At 40.2% G+C, this 16,360-nt stretch overlaps 1 protein-coding gene and 2 pseudogenes across 1 annotated transcript; 1 reads left to right on the top strand and 2 right to left on the bottom strand.

Moving 5' to 3' along the window:
• Positions 1–732: 732 nt before the first annotated feature.
• Positions 733–14,289, bottom strand: UBR7 (ubiquitin protein ligase E3 component n-recognin 7 (putative)). The gene is made up of 10 exons (XM_023538361.1): positions 14,135–14,289; positions 13,392–13,452; positions 12,389–12,484; positions 10,347–10,400; positions 10,024–10,129; positions 8,894–9,102; positions 8,588–8,737; positions 7,693–7,855; positions 6,644–6,705; positions 733–2,976 (listed from the first exon to the last, which is right to left on the bottom strand). The coding sequence occupies exons 4-10, from the start codon at positions 10,386–10,388 to the stop codon at positions 2,884–2,886; spliced, it is 825 nt and encodes a 274-aa protein (XP_023394129.1). The 5' UTR covers positions 10,389–10,400; positions 12,389–12,484; positions 13,392–13,452; positions 14,135–14,289; the 3' UTR covers positions 733–2,883.
• Positions 13,598–13,713, top strand: LOC111747378 (annotated as a pseudogene).
• A 351-nt stretch (positions 14,290–14,640) lies between the features above and the next one.
• Positions 14,641–14,759, bottom strand: LOC111747367 (annotated as a pseudogene).
• Between the last annotated feature and the right edge of the window lie 1,601 nt (positions 14,760–16,360).

Raw genomic sequence — 16,360 nt, 5'->3', positions numbered from 1 at the left:
AGCTCTGCTGGGTGGGTCTCCTGTACCTCCCCCATTTCCCAGAGCACATTCATCTTCCAGGCAGAGCCACTGCCAAGACCCGACAGGCGCTTGGATCGCTGTCAATTGTCCTCTGCCCCACGAGGGGCCTTTAGGGGCGCTGGGAAAAGTGCAGCTTTCCTGTCATTGATGATCATATAATCCTGACTTTTCAGATGTGTGAGCAGCTCCAGGGCCATAAAGAGCATTTGACTCATCTGAGCTTAACTCACATGGGTGAGGACCACAAGTCTGGGTAATTTCCAAGGAAGCAAGAGCTGGCGGCGGGGAGCCAAAGATGGGCTCTGCATAGGCTTCTTGGTGTGTTTTCACATTTACTTTTGAAGGAACGGCCACCATGCGGGGTGGACCTCATCTTTTCCTTAGACTGAGTTCCTGGCCCCCTCGCCTCACACAGCAGCACCTCAGCAAACCGTGATCGCTCACAGCCCAAGCCCATTTCTTTGTTCGACTGGTCATCTAGGTCCCAGCGGGGACTGTGGAACCTCCCTCCAGGAGGTATTATAAAGCAGGGGGATGAGGTAGCTCTGCTGGCGATACCTCAGACCACATCTTGTGTGGAAACAGGAGAAATGAACCAGTCCCCCCGGGCAGGCGAGCTGTTGGAGTACACTCATGCTATGCTCATTTTCTTAAAACCTGCAAAGGGAGGCTGTGTACATTTTAATGAGAAAAAACAATCTGAAAAGCCACTATTTTTGAATTGGTTTTATTTAATTTTACATAAACCTGATTAGAGTTTAGTATGTAATTATAAGTCCAGTAACAATTCTACAAAAATGCACGTACAATGCCAGAATTCCTTAAAAGCAACTAATATCATATTCTTTTGCATAAAACATGCATTAATATTAACTGCCACATGTTGGCCAAAATCAGTCTCTACAAGAAGAGACGGTCCAATACAGTCAATAAGAAAACCAGCTGTGAACAGTAAGTAAAAAAGAGGTTTTCTGGTTAATGTAAAAGAAGGAACAGTACCTTTCATAAACAGCCCTTCAGCACTGGGTGACTTGTTCTGTGCTGCACAGTAATGCATCAGCTCTCAGACGTGGTCCTGACCTGTCCTAAGTAAGGAATTTTCTGGCAGTTAAACAAACATCTGAGGCCGCAGCGGCACACTGCTCGCGTGAGCTTGGGGATGGAGTGCAGGAGTCCTGACTTGGGAGAGTTACTGTGGACGACCCCAAAGCCGCCCTGAGCTTTCCAGCCTCGCCTGCTGACTCTTTATCCACGAGGCCAGCGCAGGGCACACAGCAATCTCCTGTGGCCATGAGACCTTCCGGGTCCACATGTCACTCTTCACGAGGATCTGTAATTAGGTGTGATACAGAAAAACGGGGTGGACCATGTCTTTGAGGCCTTGACTTTCTGTGGGCCCAGTTCGCCTTGCCCGGGGGTCGGTGGGCACTCACTGATTGCTGAACACACCAAGGAATACTGATGTACACTCGTGGCCCCAAAGCCTCAAATGCTTGCAGTCACATACCTCAAAGTGTGTCATCTGCTGTCAGGCAAGGCCTTGTTCCTCCAGAGAGAGAGCAACTGAGGGCTCTGTTTATCAAAAGGTGGTTTCCACACAGACTGAGGGGCTTTAAGGAGATTTCAAACCAACTGAAAGGACTTCCCCTCAAGTATGGGGTTTTTGCAACATTCCATGAGGTTCTTCGAAAGATCTCGTAGTTACTAGGGAACCAGCTAGGGGCACTGACGCTTATGTACACGCAGCTCATCATTCGCGCGGCCCGGGGCCTCGTCTGCACGCTCTTCCACACAGCCTCTTCGGAACGGGGCACTCGCTGCCCTGCTCACTACAAGGAAGCTAAGCCAGTGTCTTTTTTTCTTCAGCACAATTTAAGGGGGAAAAATAATAATTTATTGGGGTTCTAATAACATTTTCATAACAGAACAATATCAAAATAGTTTTGTTTTTAATATATGCTTATGAATATCCCTGATAATAGAAAGGAACCCAGAGGACTCTGTAAACCACCGAGATTTCACAGGGTAGTAGCCGGTCTATTTCTAGGCAGCAGAAGGGGGGGCCAGAATGCTGGCGTTTTCTCCAGGAAGCCCTGTGAGCACTACAGCACTGAAATCCTCATATTCCAGTACCAGTAGAATTGTGAATGACATTTCCACTTGAAATTTCTTAGCAGAATCCCTAACAAAGGCTGGCTCCCTCAGCCCTGCCGTCAGCCGATCTCCCTGCCTGTAACAGACAGCCGGGACAGAAAGCCATCTGTCCCAGCGAGGCCAGAGGTTGGGCCCAGAGGAAACGTGTTCCGAGACCAACTCTGTGTCGTGACCGAACCTCAGAAAGCAGGGAGGTGGGAGAAGCAGCCCAGGCCTGAGGAAGCTTTGACCCAAGGCACCACGATCATAGGGGTGAGGGGACCTAGAGAGGGTCTAGCTGACAGGAAGAGAATGTCTGTGATGCCCCAAAGCAGGTCCTGGAAGACAACAGCTCTGTGGCAGAGTAGACACATTTGGGAGTTAAAGAACAAATCATTGGAAAAGAAACTAGTTTACTTGCTCAAAACCAAATCAAACTTCCTAAAACTTATAAGCAAATAACCCTGGGTGGACGGGAGGCGGGGAAGGGGCTGAAGTCTGTGGAATGAGTTGCTTTTAGCCGAGCCAGAAAGAAGAATGCTGGTTGTGAAATCAGCATAAACATTGTGGCTACTGCCGTTAAGGAGAGTGAGGAAGCCCAAGGCCAGCGGAGGAGGCCTCTCCAGAGAGAGGTCACGAAGAGGACCGAAGGTGAAACAGGCCTCTTTTATTCCTGGAACAGGAAGTCGCATTTTCACTGGCCTGGGTGAGAAGGCGCCGTACTCCACTCTAGCTGCAATAATACTGCATCCCATCCACTCTTCTTCTCTTTTTTGACTGAAATTCTTCGAAGAACTGCTGGATGTCCTCTCTCTTAACAACCTATTGACGAAAAGCAAAGATCGGGAAAGAGAACTGAATTATAGAACAGCAATACCCAGTCGTAACGTTCACAGACAAATCGAACGGTACTGCCTGATAAAAATCACTTTATTAAGAAGTACAAACTGGTAGTTATGAAACCGCCCAGGGATGTGAAGTACAGCATAAGGAATATAGTCAATAATACTGTAACAACTAGATATGGTGCTGGGGGTACTAGACTAATTGGGGGAATCACTTTATAAATTATATGAACGTCTAACCACTATGCTGTACACCTGAAACTAATATCGAATAATACTGAATAGCAACTCTAATTGAAAAATAAGAATAAAAAAAAAGAATTATTTTAATGCCTAATTAATTCTACTATCTGCATTTCATACAGAGCTCATCTGGGCTCAGAGGGACGGGCCTGTGCAGGGTCACACAGCTCAGCAGAATAGCACATGGTGCCACGTGCAGGTCCCACCTCCTCCCTCGGCTTCCTCATACGAAAAGGTAAAGGCAGCACCTCTTATGCTTGGAAGGGCAGATGAGACATCACGCTGCAGAACACTGGCATATAGTAAGTTTTCAATAAATATTAGTGAAGAGAAAGGTGGCAGAACCAGCACGAAAGCTGAGAACCCGAAGGTCTAGACCCCGCTCGCTCTGTCATGACCACAAATGCCCTTTGGGAGCGTCCTTCAGTTCTGCACAAGCACCCACAAAAAAACAGTGTTTCGTTTTGAGAGATGTGCTGTCTTTACTGGGGAAAAAAAAAAAAAAAAAGGAACCAAAAAGCATTTCCCTCTTTGAGAGTCCAAAATCGAAGATGTTTGTATATAAACAGAAAAATAATGGGCAAAAGCTACTACTCAGTGAACAGTACCCTCATTTTATGCAGTGAGAAATTTATCTTCCATTTTACTGGAAAAAGGATTGGAGCATGACACAAACCTGTTTATGGCATGGGCAAAACGAAATATTAAAAATAAGAAAATAAGACAAAGGGAAAATATGAATAAAAAGTATACTGAGACGGCCCAGGAGGAGTCCTGCTCAACCCAAGACTGAGTCTTGCCAGCTGATCTGTTCGAAAGGGCTCAGGGCCAGCACCAGAGACAGGTTGGTTGATTTATCTTTTTAATTAAGGTAACACATGCATATTGTCATAAAAAAATGAAGGTTGGGCAGGGAGGAAAGCAAGAGAAAAAGAAAGTAGTGAATGTATGTGAGCAAGAGAGAGAGAGAGGTAGAGAGAAGTGAGAAAGGACAATTACTGGTAAGTAAAATGGAGACCTCCCTCTCACTCCCCACGGGTACATGCCGCTGACATACGCGAACAGCAAGATGAACTTAAGCTTTCTTGGGGTAAGATACTTATTAATCCTCTAAACGAGGAAACTTAACATTTTCTCAGTACTCTACCACGGACCAGTAGCTGATATGCCAGTTTCGCAAGCACCAAGAGTAAAACTGCTGGTCAACCGGTGAGGAATTCGAGACCTAACAGATTCAAGATCCAGATGGCTAATATGTTCTGAGATAAACTGCGGCCCAGAGCTCTAATGTACTTGGCTAAATGGCCTGGAAATGTACACTTATAAAATGCTAGTAAGATACCTGGGAGTTCCAGCACGGAGGATCTGTCCTTACCTTGGATCACAAACATTAAACACTAAAGGCAAAACATTTCTCCCACTAGGTTCTGGTCGGAGGACACCTAAAAGCATACTTATTAGTGTGCAAAGTTTGGTTTCTAGAGGTCCCCAAATGGTCACAGCCAACATGCAGAGTTAGAAATGTTAGAGAATATTCGGGTTCAATAATAATTCATTTGATGAGTTTATCTCAGAAAATGTGTAGTTTCTAAGTGTTTTTTCAATAGTCAGACACACACATTAAATAGAGGCAGCCCACCATCTGAGAACATCTAGAACTTATTAGCATTATCTTCCGTGGACAAATACAACCACAGCAGATAAGTCTTATGGCAACTTAAGGTTTTTGTTTGTTTGTTTGGTAAAGATCCAGTTAGTAATGTCATGGAAAAAATAATCTAAACATAGTGTTTTGTCTTTTTAAATCATCACATCAGATTACAGAATTCTCTCATGAAGAACAGTTCTAGCGATATCGAAGACCCATATATTAAAGATACATGTGAAGACTGAATAAAACTGTTTCAAATGTGAATGCAAAAAGACAACATATTTATTTTCTCTTATGTGATTTTAAGTATGTGTAAAATATTTTAATAAAAAGCACTGTGACCACCAATGGCACAAGAGCAAAGGCTCACAGGCAGAGTCAAGAGCACGTGCTTTGATACATCTGAAAGACCATGACTGTCACTAACAACAAACAAGTTAAAATAGTTCCACCCGTGAACGTTCTGTTCTTAGTTCTAGCAAGAGAGAAGCATGAGCCTGCATCAACCAGAGGATAGAAACGGGACTAGCTCTAGTTTAAGAACTGCTGGGAAGCAGGACGACTTTTGCATGACAGTGAAGAACGTGCTCTAAAACATGAGGAGGCCGTCTAAGGGAAGGTGGCACTGGGACCTTGCCCACAAACCCAGGCAGCTACGGGTTCTTCTCACATTGAGGAGAAAGAAGAAAATGACCTAAAGTTGGATGGCAGAGGATTCTGCCAAGAAAGCTAGTCTCATGGCACTTCTGGGTATCTGTCAGACCCACGTCTGGCTTGATTTGTGTATCTGACTACAGCAGAGCAAAACGTTTAGTGTCCACACGTACAACCTTAGGCCATGAAAAGAAAAGTAAATTTTGTTTTATGTCTGCCTTCGGAACATAGAAAAGTATTTTATTTATTTTTTCAATTAGTGTTCTACTATGAACATTTTTCTATATTATAACATATTTAGTATTTATTTGAATACTGAAAATTTAAAAATTTTTTCAATCACTGCTGTCATTCAGTATTATTTTATATTAGTTTCAGATGTACAGCATAGTGGTTAGACACTTATATAACTTATGAAGTGATCCCCCCATTAGTCAAGTACCTACCTGGCACCATACATAGTTATTACAATATTTTGACTATATTCCCTATGCTGTACTTTACATCCCTGATAGAAGAGTATTTTAGAAAAAAATTAATCACAAATGTATGAATACTAAAGGGCTAGGAAGTATTTGTGAATTCACTTGGCAGGTTCTTTTAAAACATTATACATTGTAGAGTCAGTGTTTCCTTAAAAGTATATAGATTTTCTTGCTAGCAAGAGAAATGTTTTAGTCTCCCAATTATAAAGTTCTTTTATCCTAAACTGTGGAGCACAGAATCCCTTAAATGGGGCCTGGCTTTAATTTTTTCCTGCCTGGTCACTTTTCCTTCCTCCACCTAGGATCCCTGCTTGAAGGTCGGGATGGGCAGCATCAGTACGGCTGACCCAGTGGCCTTCTCCTAAGCGACCGCGACGCCCTCCACATCCTGTGTGACTGCTGTCCGTGCGCTCCTTCCGGCCCAGGGCTGGGCAGGGCCCCCACTGCAGCTAGTCCGTCGCTGTTTCAACGCCTCTCACTGACTTCCCTTAGCTCTGCCTGCATTAAACTCTCTAGTATCCAGTTTGAGACATACATTTTTTTCAAGAAAGAAAATAAACAGTTTGCTCAAAACATGCAGGCTATGATTAAAATTCTTTAACTCAACATACCGTGCCTTCATCAGCAAATCTCTTGAGATAGTCTTTAAGTTCAGTCTTCAAGTCATTATATTCTAAATCAAAACAAGAGAAAAGGACTTAAACTTCAGATAAGCGGTGTGCTTTTAAAAACAAAATACTTCTTCATCACTGATGAGTATGTTACTAGTTTAAACTGAATTTTTCTTTAAGTGAAACCTGCAGAGAAACTGTTCCCAATTTCTCCCAAATGCTTTCATTTTGATACCTGGAACCCATTTTCATTCCCGAAAACATTAGCTAAGAATCTTTTCAAGGACTTCCTATCTCTCTGGAATTCTAATATTTGAAATAACTTCGAACTTGTAAAACATTAAGTTTTTAAACTTGTACATTCACTTGACAGATCCTTCAAGAGGATCCTTGAAGACTACGAAAATCACTGAGATGCAGCCTTTATCCTCGAAAAGCTTTTAGTCTAATAAAGACAAAAAGAAGTTAATCAAATAGTTACAAATAATAAAAATGATCAAAGCCAAAAAAGGGACACAAAGGTGGTGGCATCCCCAGAGAAACTGGCTGGGATGAAAATCACTAAAATAAGCTGGGGGTGGAGGGTGGAGGGGCAGGACATAAAAGCCTGCAATTAAAGGTTTGGGAATATTTTCCTCTAGTGGTTTCCTGCGCACCACTGAAGCAACCTCAAGAACTATCAAAAAGATGACATGTAATGCTCCATGAAAATTATTTTTCATTGGATGAAAAAAGAAGTTGATTCTCTAATATTCTTTACTCACACATCTACCCTTAATCAAAACAGCACATGTTGTGGTTTCTCAAACACGTAATTATTCTGGTCTGTAACCCCGATTCAGTGGTGATAGCAACTGAATATCCAGCAACATTACAATTAAGCAAGTGTAGCTGAGGTCTACTATACAATTCCAATTTTAACTTTTTTCTTGTATTATATGAAAACATATAGTACAAAATAGGTATCAGTTGTCCTTATACATATACTTTTTTTTAATAGTGCAGGAAACTATGAACATCACGAATTTCCACATTCGAACACTACTCACCACAAATAAGTTCCACTTGTTGGACTCTGCTCATGCTGTTAAGGGTGTCCATTAAAGGGTCTGTCCTGTCGGCTGCCTGGTCAACCTTGCCCTTGTTTTCATAAGCCAAAACTGTGTCATATTCATCTGTCAGGAACAGGACATCTAGGTCGCCATACATTTTCTTTAAAAAAATAAAACCAGTTTCTCCATTAGAACTGTGTCATTCTCAGAAAGTAAGCCTCATGAGAATCACTAAGAATTTTTGTAAATTGACTCTCAGAAAAACCTGAGCCTTTGAACGCAGAGCTGCTTGAGTGATTTATTCTTTTTGCTCAAATCTCTCTTAGAAATATCCCAACTGCCTAGCAGATGTTGTATGATCTAAGACAGCAGTCCTCAAACTTTTTGGCACGAGGGACCGGTGCTCCTATAGAATCTAATGCCCAATGATGTGGGGTGGAGCTGAGGCAGTGATGCCAGTGCTGGGGAGCGGCTGCAAATACAGATGAAGCTTCGCTCACCAGCCTATCACTCACCTCCTGCTGTGCGGCCTGGTTCCTAATAGACCAGTACTGATCCGTGGCCCAGGGGTTAGGGACCCTTGGTCTAAGAAATCTTTACTTAAAACCACTGACTTACTGTAACTTTCAGGCAATTTGTGTTTCCAAAAAATTCTATGATATAAAAAAGCTAAGAACTGCTTTTTTCCCACTACAATGAAGATAAGTAAAAATGCATAATTCTTCATTTCTTCCACAAGCATTCAGACTGCAAATACTATTTCACAAATTTGCTTAATACAGACATTTTTTAAGTTCTCTATCATTAATTTCATAAATACACTTTCCAGATATTTCTATTTTAGGCATAAGTCTCTAAAACATACTAACATATAACTTGATCCTATACTTACCATACAGTCTTTGCAGGTACATAACTTGCTACGCCAGTTCAGGGGCCAATAGGTGGCAGTGTCCTTCTTTATAAAATGCTTAGCTTGAAGCTCCTCAAGTTTGCAGTCAGACTGTGATCCTGTGTTGAGACGTTGATTCTTAAATGCTGTCTGAAATAAAATTGAGTTTTGAAGTATGTTTTTTAAACTATTATAGTTTTATTTTGTGAAAGGATTTCTTTAGGCAAAGGATACAATGCCACAGAGCTTATAGAATTAATTTTGCTTAAGTTTGATTTCTTTTATGGCTCTTACTTCATATGTTACCTGGAGAGCAGATTCAGAACTAGAGCTGGTACATGGTTCATTAGTCTGCTCTGCTTTAACTTCCTTGACAGCATCCTTTCCAGGTTCTGGAACATCCTCTTTGAGGGTACTATCTTGATGGTCTCCATTTTCAGGTTTAATAACTTCCTGATCACCTACTCCATCGACATTCAGCACCAACCCATCATCCTCGGCAGACACCTTGGTTACTATGGGTTCAGTGAAAACACACACATGCGTGCACGCACACGCGCACACACACACACACACAGACCTATTAGACAATGAAATCACTTTGCCTAATTAAAAAATATTTCAGAATCTGGAAAAGGAGAGAGTCAAACTTAATTTCTGGAATAATAAGAAAGAAAATATCGGTCCTTTTTTAGGTTATGCCTGCCTAATCCAAAGAGTTCAAATTGAAGTTTGTTTAAAAATGGCACTACTTAAGCTCTTTATATGTAAAGGAGAAAGGAAAATACTATAGACTTAAAGAGAGATGGGATACCTCAAGAAGCAAGAGGCAGTAGGAAGATATTTAACTGCGAATACAGGTAGCAGGGTAGTTTTGAAAAGCCCACCAGCTTTACTTTGGGAATAGAGGCAGAAACACTGTGAAGGAGAGAAGAGAAAGGATAAGGGAGCTAATGGTGCATGGCGGCATTTCAATTTGATAGATGAAGCCATGTGCTGACAGGGAAGGAAATGGAGGGAGTGGGGAAGGTCAATTAAGAAAACTCAGTGAATAAGAAATATACACACATCCAGTGGAAAGTGAGAGCTAGAAATGGGAAGGGTATGGATAGAAAGAGGGAGCACCAAATTTAAGAACTTTGAGACAAATCGAAAGTGTAGGATGAGATCTTAGGTGTGGCTATGCTGCTTGTGGTTAGTATGGTGAATTGTTCCCTGAAGGTTAGAAGGGCAATAAATTATGAGGCCAGAGCAGCAGATGCTATAAGTAACCGCCACTTTAAAAATTCAGTAACACATACAGTATTATAAAAAAATACAGAATATTTAATGCCTCAAGACCATTCATTGCTGATTAGTTGTTTTGGGTCAATTTCTTAGTATAAAAATTTCACTAGCACAAGTTTGTGGCATACCAGCTCCACAGAGACACCTACCTGCCAGCTGCGCAGCATAAGCCCACAAGAAAGAGCAGCGTTTCATACAAGCCTGGCACACCATCTCTTGGAAATCCCCACTCTCAGGGGGAATAGCACCAAGATGCTGTGAATACAGAAAACTGACTATTTTCCTTGTGATCTCCAAGTTGTCCAAAATGCTTGTTATTTTATAAACAAATGTCGTAAGAGTACACTGATCATATCTTTATAGTATATGTCTAGAATAGTAATTATGATGTAAAATATAACACAATTCAAAGCAAAGATTTTTTTCTCCCTTTGTGAAGACAGTGGCTTTAAAAGGTCAAAGCTTTCCTTACCCTTCCGTGGAACCAGTCTTCACAGACTACACACTGGATCATCTCATCTGGAATCTAACATGGAAAAGCAGTTTGCGTGTTAATGATGACAGTGAATTCTGGGACATGGAAGTAAATCTGGCACACGGTGGAATTATATTAATAATTCTCTACCAAATCTGTGAGGCTGCTACCCATGGGCATATCCGAGGAAAAAAGGAAAGATCAAGGAGCCAAAGAGAAGCTCGTTCTCCACGAACTGGTGCTACAGAGATAAGCGCTTTGCAAGCGACTGTCAAAGTTCTTTCACATTAGTTAATATCTGATTCTCATAAAATTTTATAAGTCAGTCATGTATCTCACGTATACATGAACCCAGGCCCAGGGAGGTAATACAAATTGACCAATACAGAATGTGACAACTGCAGCTTTTTACCACGACATGCCGCCAAGTAACTGAAAAGTAAATGTTACAATCTCTTGATAAAACAAACAGCAATAACTCTCCTAATTTGAATAAATTAAATAATTAAATTCTGGCCTAGGAAAATTATATACCAAAGGGCGCAGACTTTGTTTTTAGAATGATTTTCCTTTTATTCACGGACTTTCATATCAGCTGATTAACATTCCAATGTTTAATCTGCTTCCCTATTATGGTGTCTTAAAGGAAACAAAAACATATCTATCTATATTTGTATATGGCTGTTTTATTCTTTCTTTTGCCTTGATCAACTTATTCATCTTATTTTTCTTTTGATTCAACAGTGTTATAACACTTTACTCCATACCTTAAAATATCCCATTGTAAGGTTTTATCTTTGTTAACTCAAAGATATCTTCAATTTTTTCCTCTAAATAATTTGGTTCAATAATTACAGTTCCAAGACAACAGAAAGCAAGAAGACGGCAGAAGGCTAATTTCTCTAAATACAAAGATTCCTTCAAATCAGTAAACACATAAGCAAAACCAGACTCAATCACAATATGGGCCAAAGATGTGAAAGAACAATTCCAATAGGTTATTAATATGTAATATAAACTCACGAAAACGCATAACCTTACCTATGATTAAAGAAAGTAAAATTTTTAAAAGATACTGTTCTTTATCCATCAGAATGGCAAAATTTTAAGACTGTTTAATAGGTAGGGACAATGAGAATGTTGGGGAAAAAACGGTATTACATACTGTTGGTGGTCCAACCCTTTTTGTAAACATGATCACCATTTTAAATACAAATATCCTCTGACACATCAATTTTAACTCTAGGTATCCATTCTACATAACTCCTTGCAAGAGTTTACTCAGTTATATGACTGTATAAAGATGTCCACTGCAGTTGTCTTCATAATACTTAAAAAACAGACAATGCCATTCTTCTATAGAAGAACAATTAGGTAACTGACTTATGGCATGTCAAATTATGGAATACTCTGCTGCAATTAGAATGAGGTCGATTTGTATTGTATGACATGGAAGATATCTAAGATAAACTAGTAAGTGAGAAAAGTAAATTGCAGAAGTGAATGTATAGAATTTTCACTTGTTACAAGAAAAGAAAACTATGAACTGAAAAATATTCACTCATATTTGCATAGAAAAAGGTCTAAAAATATATACACCAAAAAGTGTGAACAGTGGTTATGTCTGGGAGTGAGGAAGAACTCTTTAAAATGTTTTGTATATTTCTAATTGAAATTTTAAAGAGGATCCAATTTGTATCTCCCATTTCTTTCCTTCCAGGGAGGCAAAAAATTGAAGGGCATTTTTGGAAAGTCGGGGAGTGAAGCAGGCAGGCAATGAGGGAGCGGAAGGGGTAAGGTCCTGGCCTTGAGAAAGTCCTACTCAATATTTTATTATCATGAGGCAAGAATGAGAAGAATAGCTGAGACCTGTACCAGTTATAGTTACAGCCCAGATTCATCAGCAGGGATAAATGCAGAATCCTTTCACAATCTCCAAACCCCCAGCGAACAACTACAGAGGCCCAAATATGACAAGAGACTGCGTAGTGAAGGCTAGCGATGACACAGTCCCATGTGTTAACCCCCAAGTCTCTTACCTCGTCTTCAGGATCAGGATAAGGTCTCTTGCAAATGCAGTACAATCCAAAAAAGTTGTCATTGTATTTATTGCCCAAATTTATCTTTGCTTTGTCCTGAAAGATATTAATTTCAATATATATAATATGTTCTAACTTAAACTATAATTTCAATATATATAATATGTTCTAACTTAAACTATAATTTCATGCATTATGAAATTTCTGCATTCAATAAATTTTTGCAGTAAATATCTTCCCCCACAGAAGCTGGTCTTTAACTTTCAAAATACAAAGGAAAAGAATTCACTACTATTAAAGGGACATTTTCCCCAAGATACAGGGAAAAAATAAAAATTATTTTTTGTATCTTTTTTGTAGCAACTGGGGGAAACTGAACACACCCATGTAATAAAATAGTAATAAAAGTTAATCATGAGTATTAAATATAAATTAACTGATATTAGCCTGGAATTTCAAAGTACTTCTTGATGCCTAGCTGTAATAGCCAAAGTCCCCAGGTTAGCAAGAGGTAAAAATAAAAAGCAGTCAAGAAAGTTGTCAAAAATAACCTTCAAAAAAGAGAAAAGCAAGACAGTTTTAGCAATGATTGAATATAAAATCTCTTACTTTCTCTTCATTTGGTATTTCACTAAGTTACTGTATAAACATAGGCAAAGAGCAGTGAAAAACTCCTGTGTGCACCCAGCCCACATTATTACCAAGTTTTATTTATTCACTTTTAAAAGCCTTAGAGCATGAGCACAACCAACATAATTAAACCTAAATCTCTTCAAAGAACATTCCCCCAAAACTTTTCATATTTATTACCATCTATACTGTAGACTCTGAACAGGTTACTTAGTTTTCCAACAGAGTGAAAAATGGACTCTAACGCTGATTTGCCAATTTGCAAAGAATAAGCATAAGAACTACCTTTTTGGAAAATATTTGGCTTTTATCAACTCTGTCAAATATCACCTCAGCTACTTCCAATGCCTTTATAGTTACAGTGCTTACTTACAGGAAATAATTTGCATTCCAAATTTTTAAACTTGCTGTTTCCACAATCACAACGAAAATTTCTGAAACAAAGAAGGAAGAGCCAATTTTAACTTTTCTTTTAAATCTAATGACTTCTTGGACGTGGTTCAATAGTGTAGCGGTTAGCACATCTGCTTTACACACAGACGGTCCTGGGTTCATGCTCCAGTGGAGCCATGGTCTATGGTCTACGGCCATGCCACCCTAAACAAGCCCGATGTCTGATCTCGGAAGCTAAGCAGGGTCGGGCCTGGTTAGTACTTGGACAGGAGACCACCTAGGAAGACCAGGTGTTGTAGGCATAAATAATAATAAAATAATAACATTTAAAAAAAAATCTAATGACTTCTTCAAGTTCATATAGCTTATTCCCTTTCAACTCATTTCTTGGTTGCTGCTCATGAATCCAAGTCGGAATTTCTCCAGGCACATAACAATAAAAGATTTGATAATTCTGGAAATTAACTTGCAGAGACAAATATCTGTATCACTCCCACAGACACAAGTAAATTAATGGCAGAGAAGGATGAGTTGTTTGAGTTTGTATCATGTTTTAAAAGGCCCTTGGGAAAAACTATTGTCTCAAATTATATAAAACAATTATAATAAATTTTCCCAATGCACAGCTACTTTGAATGAACAGCAAGATTGAGAAAAAAGTACAGCTGGGAAAGATTCTAAACATTTACAAAGTATTCAACACCAATCTCTAACTGTCTTTACCTTTTTGTGTATAGTTCAAACAGTTTGTGACTTCCATGACATTCATAACTGCAAGCGAGGCAAATTCCTGCTGGTTCTTCTCCTTCTGGGGTGCAGGTACTACAGGCGTATAGTGCTTGTCTCTTTACTGAGCCCTAAAAAAGACCCGAAATGAGAAAAGAGAATTAATGCAAAATAGCAGTTACCTAATACTCATACTATGATACGAGAAATAATTGAAAACAGATTACTTGTGGTCAAGATCTTCCTGTAAAAACCACTAAGACTAAAAAGCTTATATGAGAGTACTAAAACACTGTTGCATGTTTCATTATCACTATATATACTATACTAGTGCTTGTCTTCATACAATGTTTTCTTAAAGTGAGAGGAAGTTTAGTATTTTCAGTCAACTAGGAATAAGCTTATCTGCTTAATCATTTTTTTTAAGCGAGGCAACCCTTGGTTGACCTCACAGATTGCAAGGACTTTGTCAGCTTACAATCCCTTATTTTTTTTATTTTTTACACCTATAGCACCTGGTCTTCCTAGGTGGTCTCCCATCCAAGTACTAACCAGGCCCGACCCTGCTTAGCTTCTGAGATCAGACGTGATCGGGCTTGTTCAGGGTAGCATGGCCGTAGACCTGCTTAATCATTTTAACACAAGAAAATGTTGGACAATGTGTGTGTGTGTTTATGTAAGTAATATCACACTTTAATTTTGGAAAATGTTGTGATTCCACCAAAGAGAATATCAGTGCATTAAAAGAAGCCCTTGGATTTTTAGTAGATTCATGGTGAAGTACTTAGAGGTATAGTGTCATGATATCTGGAACTTATTTTCAAATGGTTCAGCAAAAAATAAAGGAAGAAAATATAAAGAAAAGATAAATGTGATAAAAATGTTTAAAAGTTAATATATGAAAGAGGTACACAGGTGTTCACAATATTATTCTTTCAACTTCTTGGTAGATTAAAAATGTTTCAAAAAAAAAAGTTGAAAAAAAACAGGCAAAACTTTACGAAATCTTGATGATGGAGTCACAGGGACGCTTATGGGATGCCAGTAGTGTTCTATTTCTTGATCCGGGTGGTAGGTACCTGCATGTGTTTCTTTTCAACCTGACACATGATTCGGGCAATTTTCCATATATTTTACTACAATTAAAAACATTTTAAGGAAGTCTTTTATAATGCTGCCTACACTTTGAAAATAGCTTACGAACAGATTTTTTAAAGGAAAACAGAGAAAAATGTGTTCTATTGGTGACCAAAGGTTTTAAAATACCATCCAACATCTGTGACTATCTCGAGATACCAGGTGTGTTAAAAAATCTAACCACTCTGTAGTATAAACTCAACTGGTCAATGATGACAACTGGTATTATGATCTCAGTCCACACCCCATAAAGACCCCAAGACTCTCTCCTCATTCCCCAATGTTCCACTCCACCGCCTGAAAGGCAACCTTCTTCATCCTACCAATTCTCCTCCCCTGTCAGTTTTCTTCTACCCGCCTCAATCCACTTTTGTACCTAGAAATATAAGATGAGTCACCCTACACTACATCACGCCCCCTCAAATCCTTGCTCACAGCGTCTTCCAAATGCCAAATTTCCTTTCCATGCAGATCTTTCTCTCCTCCTTTCCTTTGCCAGTGCCACCTGCTGTTCTGGTTCTGGTCTATCCCCACGGGGGCCGACGGCAGTACGACCAGGTGCTTGCTTTGTCTCGCCAAAAAACTACCAGTGAGCACTGGTCAAACTAAATTGCAGAGGAACTAGCTGTCAAGGAGCCCAGCCCACACGAGGAGGTTATCAAATCCAGGGCTAACTCTGCTTCGACTTTCCCATTCGGTTTCTAATAAGCACTCTTAGGATGCGAAAAGTAGGGACAAAGATGTTCGGATTCTAGAGGTCACAGGGATGGTTTCGTGAACAGCAGCCGGGTCATACCAAAAGACACAGGGGAAGAGGGAAAGAGCAGCTGCTCCAAGGCCAAAGCCTGGGAATCCTGAGCAGCCGAAGACCGAGGGGGAGAGGGGACTGTCGGACACAAGCTACCAAGGGTAACCCAGAGGCCGAGAGTAAAAGGGCAGCTGGGCCTGGGATGGGGAAGCCTACGACGAACGGCGGCCTCAGACCACCACAGGCAAGCGGGCCACGGCAGGTGGAAACAGGACAAGTCTAGTCGGGAAGAGAAGGATCCGCGGGAGCCCTGGGGAGGAGAGGGCCCCGCCCCGCGC

This window comes from Pteropus vampyrus, unplaced genomic scaffold (genome assembly GCF_000151845.1).
Source record: "Pteropus vampyrus isolate Shadow unplaced genomic scaffold, Pvam_2.0 Scaffold219, whole genome shotgun sequence".
Lineage (NCBI taxonomy): Eukaryota > Metazoa > Chordata > Mammalia > Chiroptera > Pteropodidae > Pteropus > Pteropus vampyrus.
The sequence above is the reverse complement of the archived record's forward strand: the minus strand, read 5'-3'. Positions and strand labels throughout refer to the sequence as shown.

Coding starts and splice junctions, on each gene's coding strand:
- UBR7 (XM_023538361.1), bottom strand. CDS start 10,388: ATGATCCAGTGTGTAGTCTGTGAAGACTGGTTCCACGGAAGG. Junction 9,103..10,023: donor TTATGCTGCGCAGCTGGCAG/GTAGGTGTCTCT, acceptor CTGAACCCATAG/TAACCAAGGTGTCTGCCGAG. Junction 7,856..8,587: donor GTACCTGCAAAGACTGTATG/GTAAGTATAGGA, acceptor ATTTTTTTAAAG/AAAATGTATGGCGACCTAGA.